Source organism: Paroedura picta, chromosome 1 (genome assembly GCF_049243985.1).
Source record: "Paroedura picta isolate Pp20150507F chromosome 1, Ppicta_v3.0, whole genome shotgun sequence".
In the NCBI taxonomy this organism is placed as follows: domain Eukaryota; kingdom Metazoa; phylum Chordata; class Lepidosauria; order Squamata; family Gekkonidae; genus Paroedura; species Paroedura picta.
Window position 1 is genome coordinate 12,604,678 of NC_135369.1, and position 19,322 is coordinate 12,623,999.

Below are 19,322 nucleotides of genomic sequence, written 5' to 3' on the forward strand. Positions count from 1 at the left end.
TTCACCCCCATTCATTCGCTAGCTTGCAGGATTTGTGCCGATCTCATAGCCGGGTGTCAGGACTTTAGTCTGGACAGGCCCGCGTCAGCCGTGTCTTTGTGGGCAGGCCGTTCTCTGTTTTCCATGATCTTTCTGCATTCACAAAGAACAGCGTGTCACTTTTGGAGATGCGGGGGAACAATCTGGCACAGGTAGCCAATTGGTCAGAGCGGTCCTCGTTCCTGAATTAAAGTCACACATTTAAATAACATTGTTTTGATGGCAGCTGCCGCCCCAGGGGTGATTTCATTCTGTTTCTCTCCTCTTTCCCAGTGTATCATTTAATATAATTTCCCTCTTTCCCCCTGTGCTTAGGCGTCCTCTGTGTTGTTGGCTCCGCCTCCAATGGCAGCCATTTTGTGGCTGCACCCTCCTCTCTGTGCCAGAATTCCAGAGGGGCCCATTGGCTGTAAAAAGCCCGAGGACCCCTATCTTTTGGTGATTCTGAAAACTTACCTCCTCAATGTTTCAAGAAGGCATTCCCCAAAAGTAAATAGCAGTATATTGACTTACAAGGGGTGGGGACCAGAAAATCAGGACTGTGGCAGACCATAGAGGAATCTCTGGAAAGTTGTAGGGCAGATTCAAGCCCCCCAACCAGTCACAGCTCCCCTGCCAGCCACCCATGGTTGTCTTTAAGGAAAAGCCGGAGGTATTCGGGGTGGGGCCCCTGGGGAGGGGAGGGACTTTGATAGGATGCAATGCCACAGGCTCCACCTTCCAAAGTAGCCATTTTCTCGAGGGGAACCGATCTTGGTCAGCCAGAGATCAGCTACGATGCCAGATTCTTGATGACTAATTCCTGCATTATGTGCCGTCCGGGGCACTTGGCAGAATCAGGTTTCTCGAGGCCTTGTAGGACCTGCCATACGTTGGTGGGCACTGCGTTCAGCTTGGTGGTGGGAAAGTGCCACTTTCGGTGTGTTTCTGACCCACTGTCGAAAAGGGGCCTCCAAGCTGCGGAGAGAGCTCTTCATAGAATCATAGAATCATAGAGTTGGAAGGGGCCATACAGGCCATCTAGTCCAACCCCCTGCTCAAAGCAGGATCATAGAATCATAGAATCATAGAGTTGGAAGGGGCCATACAGGCCATCTAGTCCAACCCCCTGCTCAACACAGGATCATAGAATCATAGAATCATAGAGTTGGAAGGGGCCATACAGGCCATCTAGTCCAACCCCCTGCTCAACGCAGGATCATAGAATCATAGAGTTGGAAGGGGCCATACAGGCCATCTAGTCCAAACCCCTGCTCAACGCGGGATCAGCCCAGAGCATCCTAAAGCATCCAAGAAAAGCCTTGTTCTGACTTTTTAAAAAACTTCTGTTTGGGGAGGAGCATGTTTCCAGACCTCATGGAGGAGGCGATGGGTTTGCCCTCTGTCCCTTTGCTAGCAAAACGTAGGATGGACCACTAACTGTTTTTGCCAGACGTGAGAGGTGCGTGTGCATGTGTGTGTGTGTCTGCTACAGCCTCCGGCCCGGGACTTAAAATCATGCTCCTAGACGGTGTTTGGGGGGCTGTGGCCATGCGATTCTCGTAGGCCCCGTGGCTGGGCCACTGGCTGCCACTGTGCAGCTCTTTCTCTGAAAGCAGGAAGAGGAACCTGAACCCAGAGCACCCACGGTGAACGATGTGGGGGGGGGGTCGGGGTGAGGAGGGAGAAGGAGGCAAGCTAAAGATGTGGCTTTGGTGTCACTATCTGAGAGGCGTCAGAAATCTCACTCTGAAGAAGGGCTTGCCTCCTTTAGATTCACATTTGCTCTTTTGTAGCATTGGGGGGGAGAGGGGTAGACGTCACTTAACCTCGAAAGGTGACAAAAGAAGTTTACAGGTGACGCCCGATTAGCTGCAACAATAGCCAAGCTGTTTTCTGCCCCCCCCCCTTCCAGATCTTTTTGCATATGCTGTGTCAGACAAGTGGAAACTTCCTAACATAGAACTATAGAGCTCAAACGGACATTGAGGGCCATCTAGTCTAACCCCCTGCGCCATGCAGGAAATTCACAGCTGCCTCCTGATTGCCCGCTCGCCCCGTGTCCCCTGTTCTACGTCTAGAAAAAGGCCAAAACCCAACCCAGAACCCCTGTCCATGAAGAGGTTGGATTCCCCACTCCTCCTCCACAGGCAGCCAGCTGAGTGACCTTGGGCCAGTCATGTTTCTCACAGAGCTCTCTCAGCCCCACCTCCCTCACAGGGTGACTGTTGCAGGGAGAGGAAGGGAAAGGTGTTTGTAAGCTGCTTTGAGACTCCTTTGGGTAGCAAAAAGCAGCTCTTCTCCTCCTCCTCCTCTTTCTCCCGCATAGTGGTTAGTCCATAAACTAGCCCCCTTAAAGTTGTGCTCTCCAGTCTGTGCCAGAATTCACCTTGGACTGTTGAGCCACATGCTTTGCCCTTCTCCCCTTGCAAAGGGCCCACAACCCTTCTCTTGGCAAGGGACATTTGCACAGCAGAATCTCTAATGCATCAGGACGACTGGTTCATCTCACTCACTGTTACTTGCTCTGATTAGCAGCCGCTGACCGGAATTTCGGGCGAGGGAATCTCTTTTTCCATACCACCCGCCACAGACCTTTGAAGCAGAGGGGCCGGGAATTGAACCCGGAGCCTTTGGCACCCAACGCAGGCGCTTGGCCGCATAGCCATGGCCCCCACGGAGTCAATTTGGGAACCTCTGCCTCACCTAAGGTTTCCCCCTCTGGCCAGTAGCAGCTCTGCAAGGGAAAGGTCTTCTTCACCTTCTTTCTAAAGCCACTGATTGGACACCAGCGAAAGTGCAGGCAGGGGCTGTGGACACCCTGTTGGGGACCCCTGTTCTGCAGACTCAGAATACTGTCCAGGTCTTTCTCCTCTCCACCAACCTGCGGTCCTTTGCCTGGGCTGTGGCCGCCCATCGTTAGATACCGCGTGACCCACAGCATCGTAGAAACTGCCTGCAACTGGACCGTCTTCTCCTTGTGGGAGTAGGCCGCAGTGGCACAATATGCAGCCCGGTGTGTCCGTGGCCCTTGAGACGCCAGGAATGGAACTCGCCACCCTCTGGTTGTGGCCCATACGTCCTGCCATCGACACTGGCCCTGCCGTCCCTCCTGCGCTGAATCGGCGGGTTCTGCCTCCACCCGTCTCGCCCTCAAGAACCCTACCAATACTGACATAGATATCGAGAGCCAGCAGATTTAGCAACCGCCCTGCAGTGCGGGCCTTCCCAACGTCTAACCCTATCTCCGCTTCCGTTCTTTTGTAAACGACAGCTGAGTCCTCCTCTCCCTTCGACTGGATCGAGCCGAATAAGGGCGGTGAGCAAATCCTACTGGGGTGCTTGTTTAGAATCATAGAATCACAGAATCATAGAGTTGGAAGGGGCCACACAGGCCATCTAGTCCAACCCCCTGCTCAACGCAGGATCATAGAATCATAGAGTTGGAAGGGGCCAGACAGGCCATCTAGTCCAACCCCCTGCTCAACGCAGGATCATAGAATCATAGAATCATAGAGTTGGAAGGGGCCACACAGGCCATCTAGTCCAACCCCCTGCTCAACACAGGATCATAGAATCACAGAATCATAGAGTTGGAAGGGGCCATACAGGCCATCGAGTCCAACCCCCTGCTCAACGCAGGATCATAGAATCATAGAGTTGGAAGGGGCCAGACAGGCCATCTAGTCCAACCCCCTGCTCAACGCAGGATCATAGAATCATAGAATCATAGAGTTGGAAGGGGCCACACAGGCCATCTAGTCCAACCCCCTGCTCAACGCAGGATCATAGAATCCCAGAATCATAGAGTTGGAAGGGGCCATACAGGCCATCGAGTCCAACCCCCTGCTCAACGCAGGATCATAGAATCATAGAATCATAGAGTTGGAAGGGGCCATACAGGCCATCTAGTCCAACCCCCTGCTCAACGCAGGATCATAGAATCATAGAATCATAGAGTTGGAAGGGGCCATACAGGCCATCTAGTCCAACCCCCTGCTCAACGCAGGATCATAGAATCACAGAATCATAGAGTTGGAAGGGGCCATACAGGCCATCTAGTCCAACCCCCTGCTCAACGCAGGATCATAGAATCATAGAGTTGGAAGGGGCCATATAGGCCATCGAGTCCAACCCCCTGCTCAACGCAGGATCAGCCCTAAGCATCCTAAAGCATCCAAGAAAAGTGTGTCTCCAGCCTTTGCTTGAAGATGGCCAGTGAAGATGCACCTAGCAGTGTCCTACCTTGTGAGGTGCTGGGTGCTGCTTGAGCCGTGGCAGTTGAGGAGGTACACCCAGCAAGGGTTACCCTCGATGCTGCGCAGCTCCCACTTTTCTGCCGCCTGTCCTTTCTTGTTCCCCACCTGTATTTGGGGTCTTGTCAGACATTTGCTTTTGGGGAGTGCGATTTGTGGCACCTGGCATTTTCCATCATCCACCAAGTCACTCTTTTAGGTGGGACCTCGCTTCAAGTGCCCCTCAGTGCCTGCACATGGCCACGGGTGTGCTGGGCCGTGCATTGCTGGGCATTTTGCAACGCTGCTGCCATTGCGGAAACGGGGCTTGAACCGGCGACGGTGACGGTTGCGGCCCGGATCTAGTATAACTTTAACCCAAAGAGCAAACAGCCTTCTTGGCACCGAAAGCGCACAAGAGACGTGGGCGCAGAGGAAATGTGTAGCACTGAGAAGCAGGATGGGGAGGCCTTCAGAAGTAGGAGTAGAAGAAGAAGAGTTGGCTTTTTTATGCCCTGCTTTTCCCAGAGAGCCAGTTTGGTGTAGTGGTTAGGAGTGCGGACTTCTAATCTGGCATGCCGGGTTCGATTCTGCGCTCCCCCACATGCAGCCAGCTGGGTGACCTTGGGCTCGCCATGGCACTGATAAAACTGTTCTGACCGGGCAGTGATATCAGGGCTCTCTCAGCCTCACCTCCCTCACAGGGTGTCTGTTGTGGGGAGAGGAAGGGGAAGGCGACTGTAAGCCGCTTTGAGCCTCCTTCGGGTAGGGAAAAGCGGGATATAAGAACCAACTCTTCTTCTTCTTCTTCTCCCTGCCCGAAGGAGTCTCAAAGCGGCTGACGATCGCCTTCCCCTTCCTCTCCCCACAACAGACATCCTGGAAAATAGGTGAGGCTGAGAGAGCTCTGGCAGCACTGCCCAGTGAGAACAGCACTGTCAGGACTCCGACTGGTTCAAGGTCACCCAGCTGGCTGCAGGTGGAGAAGTGGGGAATCAAACCCAGCTTGCCAGGTTAGAAGCCCCTGCTCTTAACCGCTGCACCAAGCTGGCACCGGGCTGGCTCTCACACATGCGGCGGGGATGCGAGCATCGCTCCATCTCCATTTTTGTCCATTGGTGGGCTGGCATGTGCAGGGGGTGGGGGTCGCCGGCCCTGCTCCAGCGGTGTCATAAGAGGCTACTGAAGCTTGAGTCCCGTGGCCCCTTTAAGACCAACAAAGGTTTATTCCAGGTATAACTGTTCATGGGAATGCACACTTCTTCAGGCGCTAGATAAGAGATTGCCATGCACCAGTACCCCATTTTCAAGTGCTGGATCACAGGAAGGAATGACACTCTTTATGGGCCCAGAGATTTTCTCGTTGGCATCCAGTTGCGAAGAAGAGGGGATGGAACTGCACAAGGTGTAGGGGTGAGGTGCTCCAAATCGATACCTTTCCTGGCTCCCCCACCCCCTTAAGGGACAGGGCAAGTTTAAGCAGGACAGGCCTCGTTCCCCTCTCTGGAGACCGCTGAACCTGTTGGGCTTCTGCTTGGCAGATGCTGCCTCCTTCCCGAGGATGTCTTCAACCCCCCCCCCCTTGCCTTGAAGCACCTTTCCCTCCCTCTCCCTTCCCCCGCCAAAACCACCTTCCCCTCTCGCCCGGGGAGAAGCTGCCTGCTCTAATCCCAGCCCTTGACTCTTCCTCCTTAATCCGCCTCTAATCTGATCGGGGTTTTGTCAGGGTTGGTAAACTGGAGGGGGCCTGACGGCTTAATTGCCACTAAACCACCCTTCCTGCTTTCCACCTGGGGCCGCAAGGCCAGGTGCGGAGGCCTCGTGGGTAATCTCAGGACTCCCCAGGTTTCTATTCCCAGCTCGAGGTGGGAGTCGAGACCCAGGATTTCCACCTCCCCCTTCCCTGGTGTTCCACGCGCTTTCGTCATTTCCCTCCTCGAACTGTCAAGCCACGCCGGCAGGCAGAACGCAACAGGTCAAGCTCCTGTTTCCTCCCCTCCCTTCCCCTGCCCCGTTTCCTGTGCCGGGAAAAGCCACTTTTCTGACTCCTTGGCAGAGTGAGAGATCCGGGGATCAATCTCCCCCAGAATTTCGGACAGCAGATAGGAACGGTGGTTGTGGAACTAGTGCAGAGAATACTAGAATTATAGAGTTGGAAGGGACCTCCTGGGCCATCTAGTCCAACCCCCTGCACTCTGCAGGACACTCACATCCCAATCGCTCATCCAACCATAACCCCCTTGAACCTTCGCAGAATCAGCCTCTCCGTCAGATGGCTCTCCAGCCTACGTTTAAAAATCTCCAGAGATGGAGAACCCACCACCTCCCGAGGAAGCCTGTTCTGTTGAGAAACCGCTCTAACTGTCAGGAACGTCTTCCGGAGGTTTAGACGGAATTTCCTTTGCGTTAATTTCATCCCATTGGTTCTGGTCCGTCCCTCGGGGGCAAGAGAGAATAACTCTGCTCCATCCTTTACATGGCACCCTTTAAAATACTTGAAGATGGCTATCAGATCCCCTCTCAGTGGTCTCCTCTCCAGGCTAAGCAGACCAAGCTCCCCCAACCTTTCCTCATACGTCTTGGTCTCCAAACCCCTCACCATCTTTGTTGCCCTCCTCTGGACACGCTCCAGTTTGTCTACATCCCTCTTCAACTCTTCTTCAAGAGACGAAAGGGCCATTTGCAGCAGGCCCTCTGCCCGCACATCGGAACCGGGGTCCCAAACCTGAAAAATAACTGGAGATTCCCTCCCTATAGCAGTCTGGAAAAGATGGTACCCTGGTGGCACTGGGGGGGGGGGAGATGAGCATTTGGCTTCACTCTCCCTGCATGGCCAAGAAGGCAGGCGAGGAGCCCGGCTGCCTCGGTCCTCAAGGCCAGGCCAGCTGGCATCGTGGGAAGAGCCCGAGCTCGGTACGGTTGGCTTTCCCCAGTGCCGCCCCCGGGTAGGCAGCCAGCCAGCCTGCCAGCCAGCCGGCTCCAAGAAATGCCCCTTTGCTCCTCGCCATGCGGGTTCCGGCTGAGCTGGCACCCTGGCCGGGGAGCTGTCATGACGCGGCCGCACCCAGCTCCCGGGTCAGAGTGCTCCCTCGCAGCCACGCCTGGCAGTTTCCACGGAGCCCGCCCGTCCCCTCGCCCGGCCGGTTGGGCCTGCTTGGCAGAGAGGGGCGCGGCTGCCCCTGCCGGAGCCCATTCCCACCCACCCCCCTGCCTGCCACTGCAAAGGCAAACAGCTCCGCTGGCGGGCACCCAAGGCGGGCAGGGAGTGGCCAGAGAGCGCTATCCTCCGTGCCCAGGCGAGAAGGGGCATGCTGTTCTTTTCCCTCTGCCTCCCCCCCCCACCTTTGCCCTGCGTGCCCATGGGCAGCCAGTTTATCTAGGGCAAAGGTGTTTCGTGCCACAGAGGCCAGAGCTGCCAGGCCTGCTTCGCAGGGTCGGTGTGATGGGGGAAGGAGGGAAAGATAACCGTGCGGGTCTTAAAAGCGCCCTAGCAAAGAGGGGAAGGGTTGTCTCAGGATTGTCCTTTCTGGGAGAAGACTCCCTAAAATAGCTGGGAGAGACAGGACACTTTATAGAGCTTAGCAGGCCGTTGTCCTCCTAAGTCTCCCAGTGTTTTCTTTCCTACCAAGCAGGGTCGATGTGCGTTTTGCGGCTACCTGGTGAGGCCTTTCCCCATTGCTTGACCTCCGATGAGGAAAAGCTCTACCTGTTAGATTTCTGCCTGCTGGGCGCCAGTATTACAGATTGTACTAAGGTGTAAGACTCAGGAACCCTGAATTCCGCTCGGGTCTCCTGGCACGTAGGATGCCAAGCTAGGGAACAGCCCCGGTCAGGGACGAAGGCCAGGTGAGGAACCAGTTTTGACAGGGCCGTCTAAGGGGGGGGGGGACGTGGCTCAGTAGTAGAGGAGTTGCTTTGTATGCAGAAGGTCCCCGGTTTGAGCCCCAGCCTCTCCAGTTAAAGGCATTGGGCAGGGTATTGGTTATGGGGCACATCAGTGCCCCCCTGGCTTGCACCTTGTACAAGTGTCCTGTAAATAAGTACGTTGGAAGGGGCTGGGGGGACATGATGGTCATCCCTGGTTCAGTTTTGGGGTGGCTGAGGGACACGCAGGACGGGGTGGTGACTTACAAGCACAGGCAGCTTCAAGAGGGAACTGGAGAGCAGAGGTCCATCCGTGGCTCTTCGCCACGAGGTAGAGGGAAGTCTCTGAGGGCAGCAATACTCTGTATTCTTGGTGTTTGGGGGGGCACAGGGGGAGGGCTTCTGGAGTTCTGGCCCCGCTGGTGGACCTCCTGATGGCCCCTGGGTTTTGGCCACAGTATAACACAGAGTGTTGGACTGGGTGGACCATTGGCCTGACCCAACATGGCTTTTCTTATGTTCTTATATCTGGGGCAGTGATGCGCTCTCTTCTTGGTGCTTGGGGGGCTACAGTGGGAGAACTTCTGGAGTTCTGTCCCCGCTGGTGGACCTCTTGATGGCCCCTGGGTCTTGATCACTGAGTGACACAGAGTGTGCGACTGGAGGGGCCATTGGCCTGATCCAACATGGCTTCCCTGATGTTCTTGGCGCTGGGAAGGTCACAGTGGGAGGGCTTCTGGAGTCCTGGCCCCATCGGTGGTCCTCCTGAGGGTGCCTGGCCTTTGGCCACTGTGTGACGCTGAGTGTCAGCCTGAATCCAACATGGCTTCTCTGATGCTTCTCAGGGCCTCGGCCTTGTGCCCATTTAATAAGCACGGTGCAGCTCTCTCTGCCTCTGCCAAATTACCGGCTGCCGCTGGTTCTGATCCTTGTCTCTGATTGCGGGTTCTGACCTTGGGATCCTGGTTTCGGTCGGCAGCCCACTGTCTGCCACAGGGTTGTATGTTGCAGAGAACAGCAGGGTGGGTTGGCGTCAGCGTAAGTGGCACAATTAAGGAGGGAGAGCGATCGGCAGCTGCCAGAGGTGCCGGTGTCCGGGCGGAAATCCAGCTGGCGAAGCCGACCTGCAGGAGAAGACTTACCTGCTGCATTTCTGCTGTGGGCAGGCACAGGGGTGGGGCAGGGACTCACTGACAGATGGAGGGGAAGGCCAGGGCACGGAAGCTGCGCACGTCAAGCAAGGGAAAGCGGAGTTTCTTATGCTTGGTGTCGCAGTTCAGAGCGGCAGCTGGAGAGCTGGGCTTGCTTCTTGGCTCCTCCACACGCAGCCAGCTGGTGACGTCGGGCCAGTCACAGTCCTGATAGCGCTGTTCTGAGCAGTTCTCTCCAAGCTCTCTCGGCCCGACCTACTTCACAGGGTGTCCGTTGCGGGGAGAGGAAAGGCGAGGCGATTGGAAGCTACTTTGAGGGTCCTTCTGGCAGAGAAAAGCAACATCCACAAATCAACTCTTCTTCTAGGACCGGCATTGGGCTGTGGGTTCGAACCCTAGGCTTGCAAATTCTAACATTTCCCCCCACTTGGGTGTGGGGTGGGGAGAAGGCCGTGGGTGGCAGGAGGGAACGGCTGTATCTTTCCTAGGAATCTGCCGCAGCCAAGCTGGTATCTGGGCCCCCAATCTGCTCTGCGTGGTATGGGGGCGAGAGGACTTCCTCTCTCGGTGGAGACAAAGCCGCGGCGTTCTGTTGGTGTGCTTACACTTCCTTTAGAGCCGCTTTGGTCCCCGGCTGCCTCCTCCTCCTCCTCCCCTGAAGAAGGCTTGTTCAGATTTGGAGGGGGGGTAGGGAGAGCGAGTCTGGCATCCTAGTGCCGAGCCAAGAAGCCCCCAGTTCAAATTTTGTGGGCTCTGTAGACTTGCTCCGTGACCTGTGTGGGTAGTCTGCTCACTGCTCTGGCTTTCCCTCCTCTGCAGAGACGGGACAGCAGCATTTCTCCATCTTGGGAGATTTCTAAACAGAGGCTGGAGAGCCATCCCACAGAGAGGCTGATTCTGTGTAGGCTCAAGGGGGTGGCAGGTGACAGTGGATGAGCGATTGGGATGTGAGTGTCCTGCATAGTGCAGGGGGTTGGACTAGATGACCCAGGAGGTCCCTCCCAACTCTGTTATTCTAGGATTCTGTGATTTCCTCAGCCACTTTCTACGGCGTTCAGATGTATCACACACTGCTCAATAATCTTGTGAAGTAGAGCAGAATTGCTACCTCCAGGAGAGCTGGGTGTTTTGTACCTCACTTTTCTCGGTCGGAAGGAGCCTCTAAGTGACCTATCCTTCCTTTCCCTGCAACAGACACCCTGTGAGTAGAGTTGCCAATGGGCTGGGGGAAATGGGTTGCCTGATCCAGGTAGGGGAGCCCCTGGAAATCTGAGGATGGAGCCAGGGCAGGGGCCACAGTGGTATCCAAGACCCTCCAGCCCATCCTCCAGAGCAGCCATTTTCTCCAGGCGAATTGATCCTGTAGCCTGAATTTGAGCTGTCATTCTGGGAGATCCCCAGGCCCCACCTGGAGGCTGGCATCCCTACCTGTGAGATAAGTGAGTGAGAGAGCTCTGAGAGAACTGAGACTGGCCCAAGGTCACCCAGATGGCTATATGTGGAGGAGCAGCAGGACTCTCTTTCAAAAGATGGCGTAAGGCCTACGAAATCTAGCAAGTTTGTAGAACAAGAGAGATTTTAAACCGGGGAGTTAAACTGCGCTCTGTTAGCTCTTGCAGCCCATCTTAGCTAACGCTAAGGGTCTTGAAATGTACTTACGTGTCTCGGTTTCGTTGGGTCAAAAAATAACTTGAGTCCCTCCTTCTGACCTGCACGAGCCTCCTTATGCCCTAAGACAGAAAACCATCCATGAGCAAAACCATCCCTAAAGAGGGGAGATACGTAGTGGCAGCCGATGGGAGCCAATAACTGGTCAAATATGTCAGGAGCTAATCGCCTACGAGCTTAAAAACCAAGAGAGCATCCATCCGTGCACTTCCGAGGGCCTCTGACACCATTTTCAGCTCCTCATCTAAGGCAGGGGTTGTCAACCTGTGGTCCTCCAGATGTCCGTGGACTACAATTCCCATGAGCCCCTGCCAGCGTTTGCTGGCAGGGGCTCATGGGAATTGTAGTCCACGGACATCTGGAGGACCACAGAGTGACTATCCCTATCTCAGGGAAACGGGGAGCTCAAGAAGGGAGTCTTGCTCGAAGGGGACTTCCACAACACTGTGCCACCCCCTGCCGAACGTAGCCACTGGGGAAGGGCGGAATAGGAAACTGATAGATAAAAATAAATAAGTACATGGCAGGGCCTCGCTGGGGGACCTCAAAGGATTTCTGACCTGATAGCTGAGAAGCCAGGCTCTGTACTTCTGTGGAAGATGGGGTAGTTCTCCTTTTCTGAGAGGTAAGTTGAGCCGAGGGGGAACGAATGGTCCCGGGACACCCAGGGAGTTTTGTGGGTGAGTGGAGGCCAGCTTGTTCATTGCAGTTCTAGAGGCAAGGACGAGGAGCAGTAGGTTCAAACGATGGGAAAAGATGTTCCACTTAAATGTTAAGGAGCATTTTTCTGACGGGGAGGGCTGTCGGTCGACGGAATAGGCTTCCTCGGAGGGTGACGGAGTCTCCTTCATTGGGCGTTTTGAGGAGGAGATTGGATGAGTCCCTGTTAGATGCTTGTCTCTTGAATGCCCAGGGAAATGTCGATGGCCACTTCGGAATCGGGAGGCCACTGGCCAGGGATTCTGTTTTTTTTTTCTTTCGGGGGAGGCACCATCTGGGCATCAAATTGGGGTCACAGCGGATTGGCAGGTGGTTGTGAGTTTCCTGCACTCTGCAGGGGGTTGGACTATATGACCCTGGAGGTGCAGCTCTGTGATTCTATGAGTCCCGGAGAAGGCGGGGGGCTGGACTGGATGGCCCTTCGGGGTCCCTTCCAGCTCTGATCCTGAATCCGATAGCCCAGGTCTGGCCTAACGCTCCAACCTTTGCCTCCCTCTGCCCATCATGCCGCCCGGCGCTCACCTCCCCGTCCCCTCTGTTCCCCCCCAGGTGAGGCAATGGGCAGCCCCGAAGACGACTTGATCGGGATCCCTTTCCCGGAGCACAGCAGCGAACTCCTGGGACGGCTGAACGAACAGCGACGGCGGGGGGTGCTCTGCGACGTGACCCTCCGGACTCAGGGCTCCGAATACCGGACCCACCGGGCCGTGCTGGCCGCCTCCAGCCGCTACTTCCAGCGGCTCTTCGCCGGGCCGGGCATGGGGGTGTGCGAGCTGGATTTCGTGGGCGCCGAGGCCCTGGGGGCCCTCCTGGACTTTGCCTACACCGCCACCTTGACCATCAGCGCGGGCAGCCTCGGCGAGGTGCTGCGGGCCGCCCGCCTCCTGGAGATCCCCTGCGTCATCGCGGCCTGCGTGGAGATCTTGCAGGGCAACGGGCTGGAAGCCCCCGTCCCCGATGACGCGGCCCGGGAACGCGCCCGCCGCTACCTGGAGGCCTTTGCCACCCTGCCCAACCCCGAGGGCGACTTGGCCGAGCCGCCGGCCTGCCCGGCCCCCCGCCGCAGCAAGAAAACCCGCAAGTTCCTGCAAACCAAAGGTTCCCGCCTCAACAACCACGCCACGGAGCCGTCCCCTTCGCCGTCCCCTTCCTCGACCGGGACCCAGGGGCGGCCCAGCCCCCCGAGCCAGGCCTCTCCCGCGCCGGCCTTCGGCCTGCCCCGAGAGGACGAGGAAGAGGGCCTCCAGCCGTCCCGCACCTACCCTTACGCCTACGGCCGGAGCCTTTCGCCCGAGGACCTGGGCTCGGACGAAGACCCCGTCGACCCCAACATCCTAAGCTGCATGCGGGCGCTGAACCCGGACGGGCTGGCTCCAGGCCTCGACGCTCCCGACAAGCTGGTGCGCAAGCGCCGGTCGCAGATGCCGCAGGAGTGCCCCGTCTGCCACAAGGTGATCCACGGGGCCGGCAAGCTGCCCCGCCACATGCGCACCCACACCGGGGAGAAGCCGTTCGCCTGCGAAGTCTGTGGGGTCCGCTTCACTCGGTGAGTGCCTTCCGCCTTTCGATGCGGCCTTCTCCCACCCGGGCCCGTGTCCTCCAGAGCAGGGGTAGTCAACCTGCGGTCCTCCAGATGTTCATGGACTACAATTCCCATGAGCCCCTGCCAGCAAACGCTGGCAGGGGCTCATGGGAATTGTAGTCCATGAACATCTGGAGGACCGCAGGTTGACTACCCCTGCTCCAGAGGTTTTGGTGATGATACGTGGGAGGCCCAGGGCTGCCTTTTTCAACCTTTTGACCGTGGAGGACCCTGTGAAATCATTTTTCAGGCTTCCAGGAAGCCCCGGAAGTGATGTCAGCTGGCCACACCCCTTGCCACACCCCCTAGAAGTGACATCACCCCCTCCAGGTCCCTCATTGGCCATTTTGGCAGGGTGGGGCAGTCAACATGACCATATATGGTCCTAACACCTGATAAATGCTTAACAAATTAAAAGAGAGATTAAAAAGTTAATTGATTCCCACCCATTTGAGAAACCATTCCAGGACTGTCCAGAAACCCTGGTTGGGAAAGCCTGATGTACATATATATATATTGAGCAAAGGTTCCATAGCTCAAGTTCCTTTCCCCGTCCATAATGTACTTCCTGGGTCACGGTGTCAGAAATCCGGATGGCAGCCATCCCAGACTTGGGGAGATGCTGGAACACGGCTGCTTGCCAAGAGATCGCTTTAATCTTTTTACGCATGGCCTGTTGCCATGTAGGCAGGAGATCCGAGGGTGGTCCGGCAGCCCAGCAAGGACCCTCGGAGGTGGCTTGCCATTGCCTGCCTCTTTGTCATGCCCCTGGTGTTCCTACTAGCATCCAGTTTTGGGCACCCCAGCTGAAGAGGGATGTAGACAAATAGGAGTGTGTCTAGAGGAGGACAACAAAGGTGGTGAGGGGTTTGGAGACCAAGACGTATGAGGAAAGGTTGGGGGAGCTTGGTCTGTTTAGCCTGGAGAGGAGGCGACTGAGAGGGGATCTGATAACCATCTTCAAGTATTTAAAAGGCTGCCATACAGAGGATGGAGCAGAGTTGTTCTCTCTTGCCCCCGAGGGACGGACCAGAACCAATGGGATGAAATTAATGGAAAAGAAATTCCACCTAAACATCCGGAAGAAGTTCCTGACAGTCAGAGTGGTTCCTCAGTGGAACAGGCTTCCTCGAGAGGTGGTGGGTTCTCCATCTTTGGAGATTTTTAAACAGAGGCTGGATAGCCATCTGACGGAGAGGCTGATCCAGTGAAGGCTCAAGGGGGTGGCAGGTGACAGTGGATGAGCGAGAGGGTTGTGAGTGTCCTGCATGGTGCAGGGGGTTGTACTAGATAACACATGAGGTCCCTTCCAACTCTATGATTCTATGATTCTAAATTCCATCTAAACCTCCGGAAGAAGTTCCTGACAGTCAGCGCAGTTTCTCAGTGGAACAGGCTTCCTCGGGAGGTGGTGGGTTCTCCATCTTTGGAGATTTTTAAGCAGAGGCTGGAGAGCCATCTGATGGTGGATGAGCGAGTCCTGCTTAATGCAGGGGGTTGGACCAGATGACCCAGGAGGTCCCTTCCAACTCTATGATTCTAATCCTTAGGTGTTTCCCATCCTAATACTAGGCAGGGCTGGCCCAGTTTAGCTTCCGGGACCTGACAGTCTAGGGCTAGTCAGGGATCGCAAAGAGATGCGTCCCTCTTTACCTGCCACCACCCAAGGCAAACATGGCTGGACAATCTTTTGCTGCCCAAACACGACAGTCGAGCTGAACTGGAAGCATCCTTGGGTCGCGTTTGGGCGGGGCCATGACTAAGGCATCTGCTTGGCAGGCAGAAGCCTCAGTCAGGGAGCCGGTGATGTGTAAACGCTGCCGGAAGAGACCCTGGCGAGTCGCCGCCCATCTGAGCAGACAGAACTGGTCTTGATGAGCCAGCGGTCTTCCTCACAGGAACGGTTTTTGATGGGAGCTTCTTTCTCCCTCTCCCCCACTGGCTTCTTTGAAACGGCATGTTTCGGGGCAGGGCTCCCGAAATGGACGCTGGGCGTGTGCCGGGAGACGCGTAAAATTCTGTGCCCGAACTGAGCTTTGTATTTGTGTTACAGCTTCATGCTGGGGAAGCCTTGCATGCAGGTGACTCTGGGAGGGCAGAGGAAAGACGCTGACGGGGCAGGTGGGCACCAGTGGGGATGGGGTAGGGTTGCCAGATCCAGGGTGGGTAACCCCTGGAGGTTTGGGGACAGAGCCTGGGGGTGGGCAGGAGAGGGACCTCAGTGGGTTCTGTTTCAACCAGGGCTTTGTCAAACCCTGGGGTATCTTGGCGGCGCAGGAAGGGTTTCCTGAACGGGTGGGAGTGAATTAGTTTTTTAATACATTTTTAAAATTTGTTACACATTTATAGGGTGATGTCAACTCAACCCCCCCCTCCCAAAATGGCCAGTGATGGGCCTGGAGGGGGTGAGAAGGGGAGGGGCCCCGGGTAGGCGTGTCCACAGCTCTGCTTCCCAACCCTATTCTGTATGATGGTCCCACTTCTGGGGTTTCTCAAAACCTGAGGGATTTTTCAGGAGTTGCTCAATGGCAAAAAGTCTGCTCCAAGGCCACAGAGTCCACCCTACAGGGGAACCGATCTCTGTAGTCTGTAATTCCGGGGGATTCCCTGGGTCTCACCCGGAGGCTGGAGCCTCCTAGTGGGGTGGCATCTGTCCTGGGAAACTATCACAGAGATTCGTACCCCAAATCATTCTGCCCTGGGCTGCAGTCTCCTTTATTAGGCCCGTAGACAGAAATCTGACGGCACAAGAGCCCATGTTACCTGCCTGCACGAGACAGCAAGAGCCAAAATAGAAATCTGGCCAGAGAATCGAATCATAGAATCATAGAATTGGAAGGGACCTCCAGGGTCATCTAGTCCAACCCCCTGCAGAATGCAGGAAATTCACAACTACCTGCCCACTCACAGGGACCCCAATTGCATGCCCTGATGATGTTTAATTTTAATTTGAATTGGTGGTCCTCCTGATGATCTCCCTGAGAGGTCCTGGGTGGGCGCCATGACTCCGATCCCCAGGGCCTGATTTGAGGGGCCTCGCTGCTCTCTGAACGGCGCAGGCTGGGTCGAGTGGAGAGGGCACGTCCACAGCATCCTTCCCTCACCTGGATGGCACACGTTCAGGGGGAAACACGGCTGAGCTTTTAGCAAACTCCCAGCCAACCGTCGCATTCGCACAGTAAGCCCTTCCGGGTCTGACGCACGACCCTCTTTCCCCAAATTGGAGTGTTTGCAGGTGGGAGGGTGGGGGCAGCAGAAAGCTGTGGGTCCTTCGAACTGTTTAGGAAGTATTCAACTGGAGTGTTTAGGAGTTGGTTGCCGAGCAGCTTCTCGTGCCCAGCTAAGGCTCTCTTGGAATGCAGCCGGCAGACTGGCCAGTCTCAGAATGTCATTGAACTATAGCCCAGGATGGCCAAAATGTGGCTCTCCAGATGCCGAGGCTCATGGGAATTGTAGTCCATGGACCTCTGGAGAGCCACTCCTGAACTATACCCTTTACACATTTAGCAAAATCCAACAGAAAAAGGCTTTGAGGAGGAGGGGGGACCTTAGGATTGCCATCTCTGACTTGGGAAATCCCTGGAGCGCTTGGGGGTGGAGTCTGGTGCTTCAGAGGGGGCGGGGCCTCAGCAGGGTATTGCCTGACCAGACACAAATCCACCAGCAGGTTCTAAGGCCGCAGAGTCCCCCCTCCAAAGCATCCGTTTTTTTCCAGGGGAGCTGATTTTGGTTGTCTGGAGATCATCCCAGATGCCGCCTGGAGGTTGGCAACCCACCTTGTCCCAGTTGGCCCAATTTAGTCAGCTCTGAGAAGCGAAGCAGGGTTGGCCCCAAAACGGCTACCTACCGTCATGCAAGTGAAGATCCTTTTCCCAAGCTTTGAATTTCCTGCATCCTGCAGGAGGTGGACTGGATGGCCCCGGACGCCCCTTCCAACTCTAGGATTCTAGGATTCAAAGCGCCATTTTAAAAAATCTGCACAGCCAATCAGAAGCCCTGCTGGGCCAAAGCCCCGCCTGGCTCCACCCCCTTCCTAAAAATCTCCTGGTGGGCGCCCCGTTGGGGACCCTGCCCTGTGGGGTTGCCGGGAGCCTTCTGGCCCTGGAGGGCCCTTTCCACCATCGAGTCACCCCAAAGCCCACTGGTGCCTTCAAGACCAGCAATGCTGATTTCAGGGGGAGTTTTTGCGGGTCCTGGCCCGTTTCCCTAACCCTAACCCAGCACGGTCATCCTGCCAGTGGCAGAGGCTCCTGGGATTTGTAGTCCATGGGTGTCTGGGGAGCCCCAGTTTGCCATCCTGCTCTTCAAGGCAAGCAAGAGACGATCGGAGTTGGTCTACCGTGGCTTAGCGACCCGGGTATTCCTTGGGGGTTTTTCCCCCAAATCCTGGCCGGGGCCAACCCTCCTTAGCTTCCGAGTTCTGATGAGATCAGGCTCTCCTGGGCCCTCCAGGTCCAAGTGCTTTCTGCGCAGACCTGCCCTCAATTTTGCTCGGATGCGTTGTGGTCTTGGTTATACCTGCCGATGCCTGATATGGTTATTATTTCTGTATTAACGTCCTCTGTCCGGCCCTTGACAGCACGGCTCATGGTCATTGTAGTCCGTGGAGATCTGGAGAGCCATTATTTGTCCACCCCTGCTTTAGAGGGACAGCCATTCCATTTTTTGAAGCAATCCTATGACATTTTGACCCCTCCCCCACGGTTAGGGTTACCCACTCTGGGTTAGGGAATTCCTGGAGATTAGGGGGGCGAAGCCTGGGAAGGGGAGGGACCCCAGCCAGAGCATTAAGGTGCTGAGTCCACCCCCCACAGCTGCCATTTTCTCCAGGGGAATTGATCCCTGGTCAGTTGTTGGAAAACAGCTTTCTCTGCCCGAGCCCCCTCTGCCCAAACACGATCAGGACTAGAAACCTGCGCTCTCAAATCTGGGATTCTTTGTGGGTCAAAAGCCCTCCTGTCTCCAACCCTAGAATCCTAGAATAGGAAGGGGTCCTGCGGGCCATCTAGTCCAACCCTCAGCTCAAGGCAGACTCAGCCTAAAGCACCCAGGATACTTCTCCAACCTTGAGCACAGGGGTTGGACTAGATGGCTCATAGGACCCCTTCCCACTCTTAGGATTCTACGGTGATCAGTATCTTTCCTGCTGCTCCTTGAAGGCCGCCAGTGAGGGGGAGCTCACCACCTCCTTAGGCAGCCCATTCCACTGCCGAACTACTCAGACTGTGAAATTTCTCCTCCTGATATCTAGCCAGTACCATTTGACATGTAGTTTAAACCCATTCCTTTGGGTCCTCTCCTCTGCTGCCAACATGAACCTTTCCCTGCCCTCCTCCAAGGCAGGGGTAGTCAACCTGTGGTCCTCCAAATGTCCATGGACTACAATTCCCATGAGCCCCTGCCAGAAAATGCTGGCAGTGGCTCATGGGAATTGTAGTCCATGGACATCTGGAGGACCACAGGTTGACTACCCCTGCTCCAAGGGACCACCTTTCACATCCTCCAAGAGAGCCATCCTATCCCCTCTCGGCCTCCTCTCTTCTCCTCCCTGCTTTCACTGACCGGCACCTTCTGCTTCTCCCCTTGTTCCCCGGCAGGAACGACAAGCTGAAAATCCACATGCGGAAGCACACAGGCGAGCGCCCTTACTCCTGCCCTCACTGCCCTGCTCGCTTCCTGCACAGCTACGACCTGAAGAACCACCTGCACCTGCACACGGGGGCCCGCCCCTATGAGTGCTGCCTGTGCCACAAGGCCTTTGCCAAGGACGACCACCTCCAGCGCCACCTCAAGGGCCAGAACTGCCTGGAGGTCCGGACGAGGCGCCGGCGCCGTGGGGGCGACCGTGAGTCCGAGTCCCTGCCCGCCGCGGGGACGCCTCCGCCCACCGGCGACCTCGAGCTGACCAACGGGCAGATCGAGGGGCTGCTCTCGCTCGCTCGCTACTGGGATCAGGACCGTGCCCTCCGCGCCCCGTCTCCCGCTCCCAAAGAAGAGGAGGACGAGGAGGAAGACGAGGAAGACGAGGACGGCGCCGCGGAGAAGATGCAGACCGACGGGCCAGCCGCGATAGGAATGGCGTAA

The 19,322-nt window shown here is 56.1% G+C and overlaps 1 protein-coding gene across 6 annotated transcripts in view; it reads left to right on the forward strand.

Moving 5' to 3' along the window:
- Nucleotides 1-19,322, forward strand: part of ZBTB7B (zinc finger and BTB domain containing 7B) — a 55,172-nt gene extending 35,850 nt beyond the window's left edge. For 5 of the 6 annotated variants that reach the window (XM_077322013.1, XM_077321986.1, XM_077322022.1 and 2 more), the window contains exons 2-3: nucleotides 12,206-13,202; nucleotides 18,836-19,322. In XM_077322013.1, the coding sequence (XP_077178128.1) occupies nucleotides 12,214-13,202; nucleotides 18,836-19,322 (1,476 nt within the window). In that variant the 5' untranslated portion in view covers nucleotides 12,206-12,213. Of the gene's footprint in view, nucleotides 1-11,312; nucleotides 11,562-12,205; nucleotides 13,203-18,835 lie in introns of those variants that run through there. The other variant, XM_077322003.1, reaches the window with a different exon arrangement.